This window comes from Nicotiana attenuata, chromosome 10, assembly GCF_001879085.1.
Source record: "Nicotiana attenuata strain UT chromosome 10, NIATTr2, whole genome shotgun sequence".
Taxonomy (NCBI): Eukaryota; Viridiplantae; Streptophyta; class Magnoliopsida; order Solanales; family Solanaceae; genus Nicotiana; species Nicotiana attenuata.
The window spans coordinates 30,668,864-30,687,944 of record NC_031998.1 but is presented as its reverse complement, the minus strand read 5'-3'; the positions used below and the strand labels follow the sequence as shown (position 1 = coordinate 30,687,944).

The window sequence follows — 19,081 nt, the reverse complement described above, 5'->3', positions numbered from 1 at the left end:
AATAGAGAAGGGGAGGGAAAGCAGAGAGTTAGGAAAATTTTGGGTAAGGAAATAAGAGAAATTGGGGGGGGGGGGGGAGGGAACCCGTTTGTGTCTCTAGAATAAGTTTTGACTGTTTGACCAAAAATAGCAACCAACGTTGGTCGTTATTTAAAAAAAATTAAATTGAAAATAGCAACCAAAGTTGGTCGCTATTTAAAAAAATTGATTAAATTGTTTTTTTTAAATATTATAAGCTATAAAAAATTAATTTTTTAGCTGTAATATTTATTTTATTTAACTACAATTATTATAAATAATTATTAACTATGTAATTACTTTTAAAAGATTATAATACCATCTATGTAAAGTAATTTTTTAAGAGATATTTAAGTATATGAGTAATTTCATACACACCATGAACTATATTTGTAATTGATGATCAATCTTATACATTACTACGTACGAATAATTAATTGAATTGCTAAAAACCAATATAATATTATTCTATTAATTGATATAATAAAATTCATTATTTGTATTATAAGAGAGTTAATGAATTACATTCATTCATCACTAGGTTATAAGTCGATGAATCAATTATAACATATTAATTGATATAAGTCGAGACGTTTTGTTTTTAATATTTAACGATGCATCTGAGTAGGTTGTAAGTCGATGAATCAATTTACAAGTGTATAAATTCCTAAAATAACCCGACCATGTGTTACTAGCGCTTCATGTTCTTATATAGACACAAACACACAGACACTTCACTGTAATACTATAACGTATATATAACTTGTTATAGTATATGTTAGTGTGTGTATATCTATAACACACACACTCCGTGCTGCTTTAGCTACATATATAGCATGTTATAGTATATGATACTGTATTCATTATTTGTATTATAACAGACTTAATGAATTACATTCATGTATATTTGATAAAAAATTATATATATTAATTAGGATCTTGGCAAGTCTATGAATCCCTAAAAGAACCCTACCTCGTGTTCTTTTAGGGATTGATTGACTTGTCAAGATCCTAATTAGTATATATAATTTTTCATCAAATATATCTGTGTGTAAATTGATTCATCGACTTATAACCTACTCAGATGCATCGTTAAATATTTAAAACAAAACGTCTTGACCTATATCAATTAATCTGTTATAATTGATTCATCGACTTATAACCTAGTGATGAATGAATGTAATTCATTAACTTTGTTATAATACAAATAATAATATAGTATATATACTATAACATGCATATATATGTAGTTAAAGCAGCACGAAGTGGTGTTGTTATATATATACACACACTAAATATACTATTAACAAGTTATATATACGTTATAGTATTACAGTGAAGTGTGTGTGTGTGTGTGTGTGTATCAATCCCTAACACACACTAACACACACACACACACTTTGATAGCCGTATATATGTATCAATCCCTAAAATAATTTACTAGCGCTTTGAAGTGCTAGTAACACAGGGTCGGATTATTTTTAGGGATTTATACACTTGTAAATTGATTTATCGACTTATAACCTACTCAGATGCATCATTGAATATTAAAAACAAAACGTCTCGACTTATCTCTCTCTCTCTCTCTCTCTCTCTCTCTCTCTCTCTATATATATATATATATATATATATATATATATATATATATAACATGCTTTCGTTGTACAATTTTAACTACATATATAACATGTAGAGTATATTTTAGTGTATTCATCTCTTGTATTACAAAAGTGTTAACAGATTACATTTATATTATTAGATAGTAAATATAAAAGTGATTTTTTTAATTTTGACAATGTTGACCTGAAAAGACCACCAACTTTGGTCGCTAATTATCCAGAAATTAAAATTAGCGACAAAGTTGGTCGCTAAATTTTTAAATCAGATTTATCTATATTTTATATAATATTTAAATAATATATAATTGTTAAACGTTAGAACTGGGTCCCAGATTAGCGACCAAAGTTGGTCTCTATCTGCTTCCCCTTTCGTAAGCAACCAACTTTGGTCGCTAATTTTGAATTATATTTATTTATATTTTATATTTTTTTTAAATAATAATACAATTATTAAAATTTTATAACTGGGTCCCAGATTAGCGACCAAAGTTGGTCTCTATCTGCTTCCCCTTTCGTAAGCGACCAACTTTGGTCGCTAATTTTAAATTATATTTATTTATATTTTATAATTTTTTTAAAATAATAATATAATTATTAAAATTTTATAACTAGGTCCCACTTTAGCGACCAAAGTTGGTCGCTAATTTCAATATTTCTTTGACCAAGCAAGTCTGACCAGTCCGGTCAATATTTTGACCACATTATCGACCAAAAAGCGACCAACCTTGGTCGCTAATGTATTTAGAATAATTATTAAATAATTTTCTCCAATTAGCGACCAACTTTGGTCGCTTTTCTTCACAGACCAATTTTGGTCGCAAATTGTTCGTCGCTTTTTTCCGGATTTCTAGTAGTGCCTCTAGATTTACCCGAAAATACGGGTTACAACATCCTTGATTCATTTAACTTCTAATACTTGTTAACCAGCCTTATACACCCTTGTATAATTTAAGACCAATAGGATTAACTTCTTATCATCTCAAAGATAATCTCTTTTCTGATTTATGTCGACTAACTTAGGGCATGAACTAACGTACGTGAATATGGGTTGTAATATACTAATTAATATATTCACATAATATTTCTTACTTCTCAACACGAGGGGAACAAAGTTTGCAAATTATGTAAGTTGCACTATAATTTCATAGCGATATATTCTTCTATCTATCAGATCAGACTCTTGTAATTTGTTTTCAATTTTTTGAACTCCAAGTATATAAAAGGATAATCAAACAACAACCTGTAGAAACCCGAATCTGAAACGTGTGACAAATAGAATGCCATTGTTCATTAATGCATCCTTAATAAAGTGATCTGTTACATCAACTTTTAATGCAAAATCTCTAGTATTTATTACACATGCAATTAATGGTGAAAATTTTCCGTTTCGTCTTCCTCTTTTAATCTGCAGTTGCATACTCGATACATTCATAAATTGAACTCATTTTGTTATAAATTCAGTACCGTACTATATATTTCTCCATACTTGGTCATCACTGCAACATGTTCATAAAAATAATTTGTTAAACCTACTACTGTATGCAGCTAAGTTGATCATTCAATTTAGAACGAAGGATCTTCTTTAGCTCACAAAAGAGTTAATTCTTTCAATTTATAGTAACGCGTCCGAAGATGGCTTCAAATTTCATGATTTTGTTGATTTTGGGAACTCTAATATATACAACTTCTGCTCGAAAGCTTATCGGTTTTGGTTTTCCCGATAATATTCCACAAGTTACCGGCGGATTTGGCGGCGGAGGCGGCGGTGGAGCACATGTTGGTCCTGACGGTATAGACATTGGAGGAGGTATTGGTGGTGGGGGTTCAATAACTGTTCCTGGAGTTGGGTCAATTGGCGGCGGTGGAGGCATCGGGATAGGCGGAAGCATTGGCAGAGATGGATCAGTCTCCATCGGAGGAGGCGGCGGCGGAGGCATCGGGGGTCAAATCGGCGATATAGGTTTTGGTGGCGGACAAGGTTTTGGTGGTGGCCAAAGTTTCCGTGGATTTGAGAATTCTATTTCAAATAATGGGAATCTTGATGTCTAATTTTATTGAAAATAATGAGTTGTATTTCAAATAATGGAGAGTATGGAGGGTTAATGAAAAAAAATTAGCTGTATGTTGTGGGAATGCAAACAAACTGCCACATGCCTTTTTTTCCCCCCGCTCTTTTTGTATAATTCCATCTCCGCAGTTATTATGGAGTTTACTATAATGAATACTCCATAAATAGATTTTTTCGAACTTAATTGATTCAAAGCAGCTAATTTACAAACATCAAGTGTTGAAATTAATATTAATATTATAATAAATAAATGTGGAAGTTTAGCAAATATCTATGCAGGGGGGAATATTGGGAAAAGTACAGAAATAGCCAATTTAAATACAAACTTACCAACCTCTAGCCCAAAATTAAACACTTACCAAAAGTAGCCCAAAATTTAGAGATACACACAGGCATATCAATTTAGCACGCATCGGAGAATCACGCTTCCAACAATCAAGCATCCGAGAATCACGTTTCCTTCCCTTTTTCAAGCTATCTATTTACCAGATCACGACATTCTCTCCCTCTGTAAATCATAGCATTCTCTCCCAAAAATTCTCCAAAGGATCCAAAGGAGCTCCAAATTTCACTCAAAATCCATCAATTTCACTATATACCTTCGCAATTTCTGTGTAGAAGGAACTACGAACTGCAATCAAAATCAATCAAGGAATTAGTGAGTTTTGACCTAATTTCAGCTACTTCAATGGCAAATTTACCCATTTTTATTCAGTATGGTGGCCGATGGAATGTTGACAATGGCTTTGTAGATTATAAAGCATAGTTACTCCAAATATAAGTTTTGAAGATTTTGTAGACGTGATTTCGAAACAACTTATGATAGATACTTCATTGAATGCTATTGAAATCAAATACACTGTCCAAAACGGTTCTCCGCCAATAGTGATACACAATAGTATGGGTGTATGTGTATATCTTGAGCTGAAAAAAAGCTCAGAATTTACAATGTATCCTCTTTGTATAACATCGGGTGAAAAGGATATGGACATGATCTGCTACAATTTCAATTCTGCTGTGATTTCCTTAGAATGTGCACAAAGCTCAGTTGTAGAGGAGAGATACAATGGCGATACAATTAAGATGATCGAGTTTAGGGATGGAGAAGACTGGAATGATACAGAATCTGATAAAAATACAATAATAACTGACCCTCAACACATAGATGTAGAAGAAGGTCAAATTTATAAAGACAAGGCAACGATAGTCAAATTCAAGAAGCACTTGGCAGTAAATGAAAAATTTCAGTTTAAGGTGCATAGATCAAGTGAAAGCAGGTATCAAAATATTTATTGTATAATTATGTATCTCAATGTATATCGTAGTTGATCTTAGAAGCATAATTATGCAGAAAATAAGTTGTTGCTTGTAAGTATGTGGCTGTACACTTTTAAGTTGTGGTTGTCACCGTCTAGTACTGTATAGTCATTGTATTTTTTCATCTAGTATTGTTGATGGCAGTGTGTATCACTATATATCATTGTATTTCATGTCACTTTGTTTATTGATGGAAAAGTTTATATCCTTGTCGTAGGTACTGCCTAGTATGCATCAACAACAACTGTGATTGGTATTTTAAGTCTTCGATCCTGAAAAAAGCAAACCTTTTCAAGGTCAGAAATTTCAGCAAAGTGCACTCATGCCCCCTGAAATACAGATCTTACACACAACGTTAAGCTACTGCAAAACTCATCGGCAGTCTTCTGATAGACAAGTATAAAGACCCAAAAATAATATACACTCCTAATGACATAACTGGAGACATGAACAAGCAGTATGGTCTTCAAATGACATATATGCAAGCATGGAGATCGAAAGAATATGCAGTTCAAGTATTGAGAGGGAACCCGAGCGAATCATATGAAAAGCTGCCAAACTACTTTTATATGTTGGTTCTTACAAATCCTATGTCGGTGGTAAGTTTGAAAAAAATAGAGGAAGACTTGTTCATGTATGCTTTCGTTGCACTATATCCGTCTATCAAAGGATGGCAGCATTGCAAACCGGTTGTTGTTGTAGATGGAACCTTTCTTAAATCGAGATATAGAGGAACATTATTGATAGCATCAACACAAGATCCAGCATGTAATATCCTACCACTCGCATATGCCATAGTAGATTCAGAGAATAATGCTTTTTGGGAGTGGTTTTTTGCGAGATTCAAGGATGCATTTGGGGAAAGGAAGGGAATGTCCATAGTCTCGGACAGGCATGAAGGCATTGAAAATGCAGCGGCAATATTGTATCCACAAGTACCTCATTGTGTCTGCATATAGCATCTATGGAATAATGTAAAAGAAAATTACAAAAAAACCATTTGCTACTCAAAGACATATTCTTTGCTATGGCCAAAGCATACACAGTTGAGAAGTTTGATTACCACATGGCAGAGGTAGAGAAAATTGATAAGAGGGTCAAAGATTACTTAATGAATGTTGGGTATGAAAGATGGTCCAGAGCACATTCCACTGTCAACAGAACATTGACGATGACTTCAAACATTGCAGAGTCGATCAATGCAGCGTTCAAGGCTGCTAGGGAACTCCCAGTACTGCTTTGCTAGACTACATAAGGCAATTGATCGGACGATGGAATGTAACAAACCTAAAGAATGCAGTAGAGTCATTCACTGATCTTGGAAAAAAATATGATACAATGCTGATGGACAATCTTGAATTGTCACATCAGATGAAGGTATGACTGGAATCTGTAGATACTTGTGCATAGAATATGTAATCATGCCGAATTCACGGATATGTTATATCTTGAACCCTTTATGTGATTCTATTAAACTAGTGTCCACCTGCACAAAAGCAAAGGCTTTCAATTTAATGTAGCATTTATGCCTACCCCACTGCTGAAATATTGGTTGGTTTGACATGATATTAAGCTATTTTGAATCTTGTATCTCTAGTATATGTATTTTGAGGGCACCTGCTTTGTCACCACTAATGATAGTTGATAAATTTTGTAGGTGATCCCTTCGACATGTTACTTATATTCAGTACTTGATAAGGGTAAGCAGAGAATGGTATTCCTAAAAGATCGAACTTGCAGCTGTAGAAGGTTTCAGTTGGATGAGCTGCCATGTGCACATGCTTGGTCAGTATTAAAATACAAATACATTGAACACATTGAGTATTGCTCGGTGTACTACACCAGGAAGTACCTATTGAAGGCCTATGAAATTCCAATTTATCCGGTTCTTGATGAAAGCACATGGAAAATTCCTGCAGAAGTTCTAAACGAAAAAGTCTTGCCACCGGAGACTAAAACAATAGGAAGGCCAAGGAAGGGGAGGTGCAAGCCAATATCTGAAAGGGAACGAGAAAGGTCGATTTCATGTGGACAGTGTGGAGAAGAAGGTCACAACAGGAAAACTTGTAGAAATAATCCAAAGAGAGGATGAAATATGTCAAATTTAGAATTACTTGTTATTTTACTTTACTAAATATCATAGAGATTTAGAAGAATGCAATATATCAAGAACTATATCATTGTAGAATATCATTTGAATTTTAGATATAAATAAATATTTGACCTAGCATTTAAAATCGTGTTGCAAGTGTATATTATACATCTGTTTGATTAAAAAGAAGTTGTATCAGCTATGTATCATATTTGTATCATATATGTATCGCTTGTGTATCACATTTGTATCATCTATGTATTGCTTTGTATCACCTATGTATCTCTGTGTATAGGCTCTTACTCATGTCTGTATTTGTGTAGTAACAACGCTAACTAATGGAAAACAGTCGTAGCAGCTAGAAAACCATGCAAATAGTTTTAGAAATTTGCAAATAAGAGTGGCTTCATCAATACATATTTGAAAATTGTGTATCATATGTGTATCATATATGTATTATATCTATATCATATGTGTATCATTCGTGTATCTGCAAGAGACAATGTATCACAAACTACGGTATATTTTTTATATCTTTAATTCACAACACAAAATCAAGGGAGAAAATACCAAAATAAACTAAACTGCAACACTCCAATTTCGCACTGAAACTCATTAAACCTTTATAACACAGCAAATATATCATTTTCCATACAATTCTTAAAAGTATTCATATAATTCAAACACGAACAAATCTGATCTGTCTTACAATAATGACAACATAACAGAACACAATACAAACGAAATTATAGAGTTCATCCTACAACAATGATAGAAGTAACTACTTCTTCTGCTTTCGTGACTTCTTCTGTCGACCAATAATCTCATCATCACTTTGTGCGTTCAGTTCCATCTTCTTTCTAGCATAATCCCACAAGAGAGCACCAAATCTGCGCCGCTGTGCATAGGCATTGAATTGTTTAGGAGGCGTCTTGCCCTCAATGAAATACTCGGCAAATGATATTACAAATACACCGCAATCACTGCAAAAATAAAAAGAACAACAACTATCAAACTGCAGAATCTAAAAACAAGATAGATTGTGTTGAAAGAAATTCATACGCTTCGACTTGTTGAGGCAATCCTTCAACCAGTTTTACTTGAAAGGGGGTAATCAAGTCTTTTGATTTGTACACACCAGTGCGCCAATTGATATCTTTTTTGTTTAAATAGAAATGCGCGTGCACGAAAAAATGAGGCAGCAATACAGAATACTTGGCCATGGTCTTATGAACTTTGGCTTGATGAACAGCTCCACCGCGCATAGAGTCATACACATAAATGCACCTATCCTTGAAGGACATCACATCCATTATCCAATGCCATTGTTCTGCAACATTAATTGGCATTAAGACATGCTCGACAGTGTGCCATGGAACATTGGCATCCATGACAAACCCCTGAATATACTCTGCAATGACATGTTTCGGATTGCACACATCACTGTCTCCATCTGTATCAATAAACGCCTGCCACACTCATTAAGTTTCTCGTCGAAGTACCAATCTGTGGTGGTGAAAGTTACAGGTAGGTCTTTGTCATACTTCCCCTTCTTCCTCAGATAATAGAACAAAACATCAATGTGCTGAAATAAAACATAACAAATAACTAATCACTAAAGGCTCGTAAGCTTCAAGCAGCTACAGTTTTTCAAACCAAAATCACAGAAAACAAAGGAAAATAAATGCTCACTGCTATCTCTTGTGCCAGGCAATAGCAATTAATAATCTGTTCTAACTTAAGAGGACTGAGTATTCATGTGTACACTGGCTAAAATTTAAAAAAAATACTGCAAAAGTAAATTCTTACATACCGAGTCATCCAAAGGCTGACCATTATATGCCAAAGTGTTCTAACTTAACAGGACTGAGTGTTCATGTGTACACTGGCTAAAATTTAAAAAAAATACTGCAAAAGTAAATTCTTACATACTGAGTCATCCAAAGGCTGACCATTATATGCCAAAGTGTAAAACCATTTTTTGTCTTCAACATGAAATACACCAAGATCATAAGCAGGATTGAGTTCACTAACATGTTTGGATAAATTTCATTCCAGGTAACATATATACACAAAAGAGTGCAGTGATTTGATGTAAAATAATGCTATAAGTGGCAATATATTAAAATATAAAACTGAAAAAAATTCAGAAGTTGGAAACATACTTCTTTCTGGACTTCCCTTCTTTGACCCACGCAGCAAATACATTCAACAAAGAGCTGTTAACGCCAGTTCCGATTTTGCTTTGAAAAGGATGCATAATAGCATAAATTTGCTTTTTTCCTTTCGCTGCAACAACACCAGTACTGGAACCTGAATCACACACAGTAATGAACGGAGACTACACGGCCTTTGCAGGACATCTCTTTCTTTTTTCCATTTGCGGCGATACTTCAGGAAGTAATTCAGGATTGTACAGAACCATCTCCCCTGACGCCTCATCAACACTTGCAGTCGCACAAACAGCACCAGTCCGAGATTCAGGAACCTTTTGTTTCTCAGATTCTTCCTCCGTCTCCCCTGCCGCCGCATCAACACTTGCAGTCGCACAAACAACACCAGTCCGAGATTCAGGAACCTTTTGTTTCTCAGATTCATCCTTTGTCTCCCCTGCCGCCGCATCTGCAATCTCACTAAAACCGCCAGCATGTGCTACATCTGGTGTGAAAGTTACTTTAGCAACAAACATGTCAACTTTCACACCAGAAGGTCCTTCCATAGTATTGACACCTAATTGATCTGATGCACCGAGCATAATGTTGTTACGATGATACTCACTAGTATCTCTTTGAGAATGTGGAACATCTTTGCCTTCACTTCCACTGACCTATTTTTTTTAAAAAAGAATCGAATTATCAAAAATACCAAAGAAAAGAAAAGGAAAAAGTGCAGAATGCACAACTAAAAACACCTTACAACCATCCATTTCAACATCTTCATTGCCACTAAACTCCATATTGCTCACAAAATCATTATTGTCTTGATGACCACTGGTGTCTTCCTCTGGATGTGCACCATATTTGACTTCGCTCGCACCAAGCTATTTTTAAAAAAAGTATACAGTAAGTTAACTAAAAAATAAAAAGAAATACACAATGGAAAAGAAACACATACCTTGGAATTTATCAACTCAAAGACATTCTTGAATTTATCAGAAACATATTCCATGAAGGAATTTAACTGCTTATGGAGCTACAAGATGAAAAAAATAAGAAAGATAATAGACTTTGAATATACAATTTGAACAATACTTCAAAAAAATATAAAAAAGACCAATACAAACTTGCTTCACATCAGCTTTCAACTTCTGCAACTCACGGTCATAATCAACAGGTTGGACACCTGGCGCCTTTTTTGGCGCCTTTTTTGGTGGGACATGCTCCTTAATCTGTTTCGGGGGCGGCGTGACAAAATCATCGCTATCATCAATAGGAAGTTTTCCCCTGTTACGTGATGTCAAATATTTTTGATACTCATCGGTAACTTCAACAGGCAAATTAAATCTCCTTAGCTCTTCAATTGTCGGAGAAATATTTTTAAACTACAAAGGTAATCAAAAGTGCTTCAGTCCTAGATGTATCAAAGATGTATAAAAACTGTATGTTTGATGCATCACAATGATTACAGTGTATTATAAATGTATATCCCATCAAGACATAAAAGATGGTGTCACACCTCCTTTTTTACACACCTACCCCGAAGGATAATGTATAAGAGAGTTTTTCCATTTAAAGTGACATTATTCGAAATGGGATTATTTATTTATTTTTCAGAGTCGCCACTTGGGATAGGATTGGCTTTTGGTGTCCCAAGTCACCGGTTTAAATTGAATCCCAAATCGAGGAAAATTTCGACTTCCCTATTGGAGTCTGCGAACCAGAAATTCTGAATAAGGAATTATGTTGACCCGAGGGAAGGTGTTAGGCACCCTCGGATCCCGCGGTTCTAGCACGGTCGCTTAAATTATTATAACTAGCTAAAAATCTGATTTTCATACATGTTGTAACTTATGTGCTTTTTAACTTTAAACCGCTTTTATTATTTATTTTAAAAGAGAATTGCAACGTCGTGAAAACGCGTCTCGAACCACATCACGTAAATGCACCCGCGGTTTTCGACACATTTCAACTTCGTGATTTGGATTTGGGTCACATAAATGTGCACCCAAGCTTAGGAAGGTAAAATTATTAGAAGCGCGCCTAAAGCGACTAACGTATTATTAACTTTGTGGGAGGCCATGAAATTCGCTAAATGGCGCGTCCCGAATTCTAAGGATTTTGATATGAACATTCAAAGAGGGCCCCGCAATCTATGCATTTTGCTTGGCGGGGCTCACCTCATTTTATTATTCAAAGGCCATCCTAGAGTAAACTATAATTTTCTACTGATTTGTCTCTAAACGACCTAATTGATTAGTTATGCGATTATTACTAGGAGTATTCAAAGAGGCTCAAACCTTAAGTCCAAAATTTAAACAAGTAAAATGGACCTTCAGCACGTTGGGCCTCAAAACTTGGCCCAATCCCTGTAACATGAAGCGGCCCGGCAATTTGGACTTCAGCAAAGTTCAGTCTGATCAGAAATACGCTGGGCTTTTACCATTGAGGAGCTGGGCTGAAATTCAGGCCCAGTCATGGCCCAAACCATATAAATCAAAGTCCGATTCCTATGTATATTATGAACTAAGACCTGATTGTTATTGTAATTCTTAGTGTTAACTAAATGGTGATCTAATACATAAGACCACTAGTCAGCGTATGGACCAGCAAAACAGTAAGATCATATTCATTAACATACAGAAGTAATAGCTCATCGGTTAAGTCCATGAGGAACTTTATATTTTTATTTGCTTGAATTATATGACAAAATAAAGAGGAAATTGATGATCTCTAACCATTTTCACACCTGAACTGACCTTTACTTATATCCTATTTGAGTTTTAAATGAAAAACCAGCAAACAACAATACATTTAAGTACAAACTTTATTGCAACGGCTTCTACAATTATGAATATGCAATCCAAGTCCATAATCTGATTTTACAATCATGCCATTTGAATGTTGAACTATTAACTACAGGTGAAGATCTACAATCTGCGTCTATATTTATGCTGTTGACAATTAAACTATTCACTGAACACAATTACCCTAGACTAATTAACAGTCCAATACCAATTGGCAGTCCAGAACAGTCCAAATCAACTTAAAAGCAGTCCTAATTATACAGTCCATGTGTCTATTGTCTATGTAATACAAACAACAGCTGACCAAATAACTACAAACATCTATTTAACTACAAACAACAGAAAACATCCCACGCACATAGATCTGATGAACACTTTTTATTTTAACTCCAATTCAAAGCTACATCGAGGTGAATTCAAAGATGTGTACCTGGAATTTGAAATACAACAAGGACAAGGAGAGGTCAGCAGCAGTGTGAGATAACCACAGTGTCAAATAACAAAGGACAGCAACAACTATTTCAGCTTGGAATCTAGTGGAAACAGTAAGGAAAAACACCAGCAAATAGACTCAAAAATTGACTGAACCAACCACTTTCAGCTTGAAACGACCCAGGAGCTTTTAATCTCAACTACTGAACAGAACTAAGAGATCCAAACCACTTTAAACCTTATGTAAACTGAAAATTTGAAGTAGGATGCTAAAACTTTGAAGCTGATCTAAAATTATAATCAAACATTGTTGTTCTTTTTGAGTTTATGTTATATATTTTCTGGTTTTTGAAGAAGCTAATATCTAAGAGGAAAATGTTGAATTGATGGAGTTCAGCTTTGAATATTCGAATTTAAAATTCAAATTTCAGACGCTGTACTTGCAGGAAGTGTTTTGGTGGGAACTTTAGAGGCTGGAAATTTTTTTTTGGGGAATTTTCAGATTCTCAAAACTTTGGGAATTTTTCAGAGAGATTGACACTTTTTTTTTTGAACTTTTTCAGATCTGTAAAACCTGTGAAAGAAGGCATGAGGACTGCCTTTTATATGCAGGAAAGGGAGAGGAAGTTTCTAGAATTCATTCACTCATTTTCCCCCTTTTTATTCTCAGATTTTGTTCAATAGTCCTATAGTTTTGACTTGTTGCCTAAGTTATTACCCTAAGTTACTGAAATTATAATTAAGGCCCTCTTCTAGAAGAGCCTAGGGTGTTCCAACTTAGCCTACAATATTTCTGTGCCACTTTAAGTACCTAATTACCCTTGAACTAATCCTAAATAACTAACCAACCCCAACCCTTTTTCAACTTGATCAAATAACCATAGTTAATCAATCACAGGGACTGAAAATGTTCAGCTATGACCAAACATCACCAATTATAATAAGAAAACCTAAAATTTGAACTAATCAATCTAACTAATTAAAACTGGAATTTAACAAACTGGAATTTAACTCTAATTATCACTAATACCCTAAGGCTAAAATTAAAACAGTGACTAACGACTAACGGCAAACAAGTAAAATAAAACTTAAAGTAAAATTCATATCATATAATCAACAGCAAAAATTATGGATCGAAATCAAATACACAGTCAAATCAAAATAAGAACAAAACTAACTATATGGCTGAAATCAGAACCTAAATTAAGACCCCAAAATAAAATGAAAATAACAGGAATACCAAATAGAAGAAATCAAAGTCATGAAGAAAAACAGAAAAGAAGGTAGAAGTGGAGTACCTCGAAATCACTCATTTTGAACTAAACTTAAGGCCAACTTCTGGACGATAATCGGATTATAACCATCCTTAATCATGTGCTTTCAAGAGAAAACACACGATTAAGGGTTGTTATAGCCCCCTAAATCAGTAAACCCCAATTGTTGACAACTAGGGTTCCTGGTCCGGACTTGATCTGAAATTCGAGTCACTGGAGGAACATTTGAGGGAAAATAAATGGGGATTTAGGATGGGGGAGGTGAGGAGGGTCTGGGATGTAATTTTGGGGAGGTTTGGGAGGCGGCGGCGCCGTGTACGGTGGAGGCGGCGCTAGGATTTGGATTATTCGAGGAGTTGGGGTGGGATTTGAAAGAAACTAAGGCTGGATTCGGCATGGGGAAGATGAGAGGAAGGTATGGTGTATTTTTGGGGTCGTTTCGAGAATCGCTACCGGCGGAGGCGATTTCCGGCCGGCGGCGGACGGTGGAGGACGGCGGCGTCAGAGTCTCTATGTTAGGGTATGAGAGAGACGAAGGGTAGGGGGGTCTGAGGGGGGTGGTAACGTCTGGACACTTAAATACTTAATGAGGTGGGCTTCAGGACCGTCCGATCAAGCAACCTCGACGGTCCCGATTAAATCCCACCAAAATGACGTCGTTTAGGTGGGAAAGGGGTTTGGACCGGGTTGGGCTGTTTGGGGCTTGGGTTTGAGACCGGTTTTGTTCATTTGGGCTGCTGATGTATTAAAAAAAAATGGCCCAAAACCTGGGTCTTTATTAAGACTCCTATTTTCTTTTAATTTTCTCTTTATTTTTTTCATTCATTTTCTTTTGATTTTTTGGTAGAGAATACAAAATTAATTAAAAGACCTGATTTAACTCTAAAATTAAACTAATTAAATTTCAAAAATTAACTAAATCCTAAATTAAGAGAAAACTAAAGAAAAATCAAAATTAAAAGTAAAAAAGTAAAAATGGACTATTTTTGGTTATTTTCTTCCATTATCTTGTAATGTTAATTAACTAGTAAACCTAAAAATATAAAATTGAATTCTAAATGCAAATGCACTACTTTTGTACCTTTTTTTTTTATGAATTATGGCAACAAAAAATGCACACAAAAATGCAAACAAGACACAAAATCATGCAATTAATTCCTATAAATTCAAATAATAAAGAAAAATCCTAATTCTAAGGAATTTTATAGGAGTAATTTAAGCGTGGCAAAAATCACGTGCTCACAGCTGCCCCTCTTTGCTCGGAGACACGAAGGGTTTTTGGGCAAAGATAAATGAGCAATTATGAGGGATTTTTGCCTGCTTGGAACTCCATGAGAAGCATTTTGTTTTTTGAAAAACGTCTGACCGAACCTTGCTTCAAAGGTTGCCTACATATCCTTGGCTATAAAGGAATCATGTCAGTGTAGTTCTAGAAGTTTTGGTAGCTGGGACTACCAGGAGCTGTGATTTCACTGTTGCTGTTGCTGCTACTGCTTGCTGACCTCCTTATTACACCAAAAGGAAAATCAAAGCTAAGCTAGCTATGCCTATCAACTATTAGTTACAAAATTCCTGTCTATAATTCTCTTGAGACTTGATCTTGAGTCGTAGCTGATTTTGCTGTGGACCCTGATCCGAATCTTGATGCTCGTAAGTTGTAGGTGTTTATTTCTTTCTGCAGCATTAGATCAAAACAGGATCAGCGGAGCTTGTGACTTCAATCAGATTTTGAGCAATCCGCACCCTTGCTTGCTTCATATTTGAGTTCATTTATTTTTGTTCTTTTGTTCTTTTCTTTGTTCTGGATTGAGACTTATTCTATCGGTCCTCTCGCACCCTACGTCTTGAGGTCAACCTGCTTAAGACGCCAAAACAAACAAACGAACGAAATTTTCTGCCCCAGTTTTCACTAGGAAAATTTCGTGAGTTAGTTGTGACACATATCTAAGCGATCAAATCAGGATTGTGTATCTTTGTGAATGAATCCAGGTTATGCTGGGAAATGGCCGGGTTATGCCGGAAAAGAAAAAGGGGCCTCGGGTTATGCCGGGATGGCAAGAAAAAAGACCCTCGGGTTTTGCTGGGATTTGGAGAGAAAAGGCTCCTTGGGTTATGCCAGGGAGATCCTCGGTTTTTGGACGGGATTTGGAAAGAAAATCTCCTTGGGTTTTGCCAGGGAGATCCTCGGTTTTTTGGCCGGGATTTGGAAAGAAAAAGGCTCCTCGGTTTTTTGGTCGGAAGATCCTCGGTTTTTTGGCCGGAATTTGGAAAGAAAAAATCTCCTTAGTTTTTCGGCCGGGAGGTCCTCGGTTTTTTGGCCGGGATTTGGAAAGAAAATGCTCGGTTTTTTGGTCGGGAGATCCTCGGTTTTTTGGCCGGGATTTGGTAAGAAAAAGCTCCTCGGTTTTTTTGGCCGGGAGATCCTCGGTTTTTTTTGGCCGGGATTTGGAAAGAAAAGGCTCCACGGTTTTTGGCCGGGAGATCCTTGGTTTTTTGGCCGGGATTTGGAAAGAAAAAGCTCCTTGGGTTATGCCAGGGAGATCCTCGGGTTTTTGGCCGGGATTTGGAAAGAAAAAGCTCCTTGGGTTATGCCAGGGAGATCCTCGGTTTTTTGTCGGGATTTGGAAAGAAAAAGCTCCTTGCTACCATGATTTGTGTCTCTTCTGGGGTTTTCATTTTCATTTCTTTTCTTCTTCTTCTTTTTTTTCTTCTTTTCTTCTTCTTTTTATATTTTCCTTTTATTTAGTAAAATGCATGAAAGAATTTTGGGGAAACTTCCTTTTGGTCGTTTTCCTGTCTGTCAAAGCTGTTTCAGTCGCNACTTCTGCAACTCACGGTCACTATCAACAGGTTGGACACGTGGCGCATTTTTTGGCGCTTTTTTTTGGTGGGACAGGCTCCTTAATGTGTTTCGGGGGTGGCGTGACAAAATCATCGCTATCATCAATAGGAAGTTTTTCCCTGTTACGTGATGTCAAATATTTCTGATACTCATCGGTAACTTCAACAGGAAAAGTAAATCTCCTTAGCTCTTCAATTGTCGGAGAGATATTTTTAAACTACAAAGGTGACCAAAAGTGATTCAGTCCTAGATGTATCAAAGATGTATAAAAACTGTATGTTTGATGTATCATAATGAATTACAGTGTATTATAAATGTATATCCCATCAAGACATGAAAGATGGTACCTTATTCCCTGTGCTGTTGAAGAAACCAGTAGAGAAGTCCTCACGATTTGGCCTGTTTGTCATTTCCCAATTAAATATGCGTGGTGTATGATCTCCAACGCAAACAACAAACTTTTGATCAACTACAGTGCAACATTCATAGAACCACACTTGTAGTGCAAGAGGAAATCCACCAATCCTATAAAACTCAGACTTTCCCCTCAACCTGTCCCTCACCGACTTCATTAAAGCTCGAAACGCAATCTTACCCCATGAAAACGACGCATACTCACCACTCTCGACAAGATGGAAATCACGTTTACTTATAAATGTCTTCTGAGCCTGAGTGGACATTAGAAATGTGTGTATGAAATAAATGATTGCAATCTTAACTGCGTCTTCATCAAACTGCCATTTCTTCTTCTCAAAATAATCAATAAGTGACTTCTTTGACACCACTTCAAAACCAGAAAAATAAGTATCCACCAACCTATTGGGTCCACTGAATTTACCCTCAACATGTTCATTACCACAACAGGTTATACCACTTACAATACCAAATTCTCGAAGACCAAAACGTAAAACACATTCGTCATTCAATTTCACATAAAATTGATCACACTTATCTTGAACCAACTCCCTAAACATTAAAGAACGAATAAGTTGTGCCTGGATAGCAACTCGAGGTAAATCAAGGAAATAGCCAAAACAGCTTTCCCTAAACATCCGAAGCTGGACATCAGTCAACTTTGACTGTAAAACCAATACAATGTCCACATTAGTGTATGATGACCAATGAGTAACAGGAAACGGCTCACCAACTGGAATTTAAAGCTTCCAAGGCTACAAATACATGACACGAATTAAAAACAAACAAATACAAACTAAATCCACATTTTAAAAGAAGAGTCAACAATAGAAAAATTTATAACTGAAATTGTATATACCTTACAAACTTTGTCAGGAATTTTAATTTTTTCTGCCTTCTGAACCTTACTTTTTTTTGGTTTGACACCCAAATTCACTTTGTCCTCCACGACACGTTTTCTCTTACCTTGATCAACATCCATTATAACCCTCTTGCTCTTCTTTTTCTCAGATTGTCCAACAATATCCTTTCGAGATTCTAACACTTTAACACTGTCGGAACGATTTTGTCTTTGCATATTTTGTTCATCAATCGATTTCTCAACTAAAATCGGGGTTGAATGAGGAGATAAACTCATCGACCTAGTTTCTCTTCTCATGTTGCTCGATTTCTCAATTGAAACCGACTTTGAATAAGGTGATCAACTCATCGAACGAGTTTGTCTTCTGATATTGCTCTGTTTCACAATTGAAACTAGGTTCACTGAAAAAATTTAAAAAAACATATACGAACAAAAGGTTACAGAAATTTGTGAAGAACTTAATACAAAAACTCGACCAAAACTTACAAAACCGGTCGCAAAAGCCTAAAGAAAAGAAACATTGATTCTACAAAAACACATGCAATCAGAAAAATATACAAAATAAGAGGTTTTTTACTCCAAATTACCTGGAATCAGACGAAAATAACCGAAAATGTACCTTGTTTTGTCGTCAATTTTAGCAATTTTGGTTGAATTTAGGAAAAAATCGCAGAAAGAGAGAGAAGGGGAGAAAGAGTGAGAGATATAGAGAAAGAGAGAGAGAAAACTCGGTGTTGTATACTAACGGATACAAAAACTGACATTAATTGAAATTATTTGGGCCAAAAATGACATTTGGGACTTTTTTAGTAGATATTTTGTTTTGGGCTATTTTTTGTTAGGAAAGTTTGTAGAGTGACAGTTTGGTAATTTTCCCGAAAATATTTACCCGCCCCTGCCCATCACTTTTCTCCCCTACGGCCTACCTTATGAAAATACTACTTTCTCTGTCTCATAAAATTGGTTGTAAATTGATACACGTACAATATGGGTTAGGTAGGGTAAAACTTAAAACATGGGCCATTTTTTGTTATGGTGTGAAGTCATGTGTATTTTCTTGTAATTCTTTTTTTTTAATATCCAGCCAAATGAAGTCAAACTAAGCTACTACTTCCTCTGTCTCATATTATGTGTCGTATTTTTCTATTACACGCCCCTTAAGAAATATTATTTGGAAAAG

At 35.6% G+C, this 19,081-nt stretch overlaps 3 protein-coding genes across 3 annotated transcripts; 2 read left to right on the top strand and 1 right to left on the bottom strand.

Moving 5' to 3' along the window:
• Positions 3,270 to 3,686, top strand: LOC109233682 (glycine-rich protein 5-like). Its single transcript, XM_019399553.1, has one exon. The coding sequence runs from the start codon at positions 3,270 to 3,272 to the stop codon at positions 3,684 to 3,686; it is 417 nt and encodes a 138-aa protein (XP_019255098.1).
• Positions 6,050 to 7,114, top strand: LOC109233681. The gene is made up of 2 exons (XM_019399552.1): positions 6,050 to 6,253; positions 6,680 to 7,114. Exons 1-2 carry the CDS (start codon positions 6,050 to 6,052, stop codon positions 7,112 to 7,114), a joined length of 639 nt encoding a protein of 212 aa, XP_019255097.1.
• LOC109233680 lies at positions 16,619 to 18,177 on the bottom strand. Its single transcript, XM_019399551.1, has 3 exons — positions 18,006 to 18,177; positions 16,973 to 17,772; positions 16,619 to 16,842 (listed from the first exon to the last, which is right to left on the bottom strand). The coding sequence occupies exons 1-3, from the start codon at positions 18,175 to 18,177 to the stop codon at positions 16,627 to 16,629; spliced, it is 1,188 nt and encodes a 395-aa protein (XP_019255096.1). The 3' UTR covers positions 16,619 to 16,626.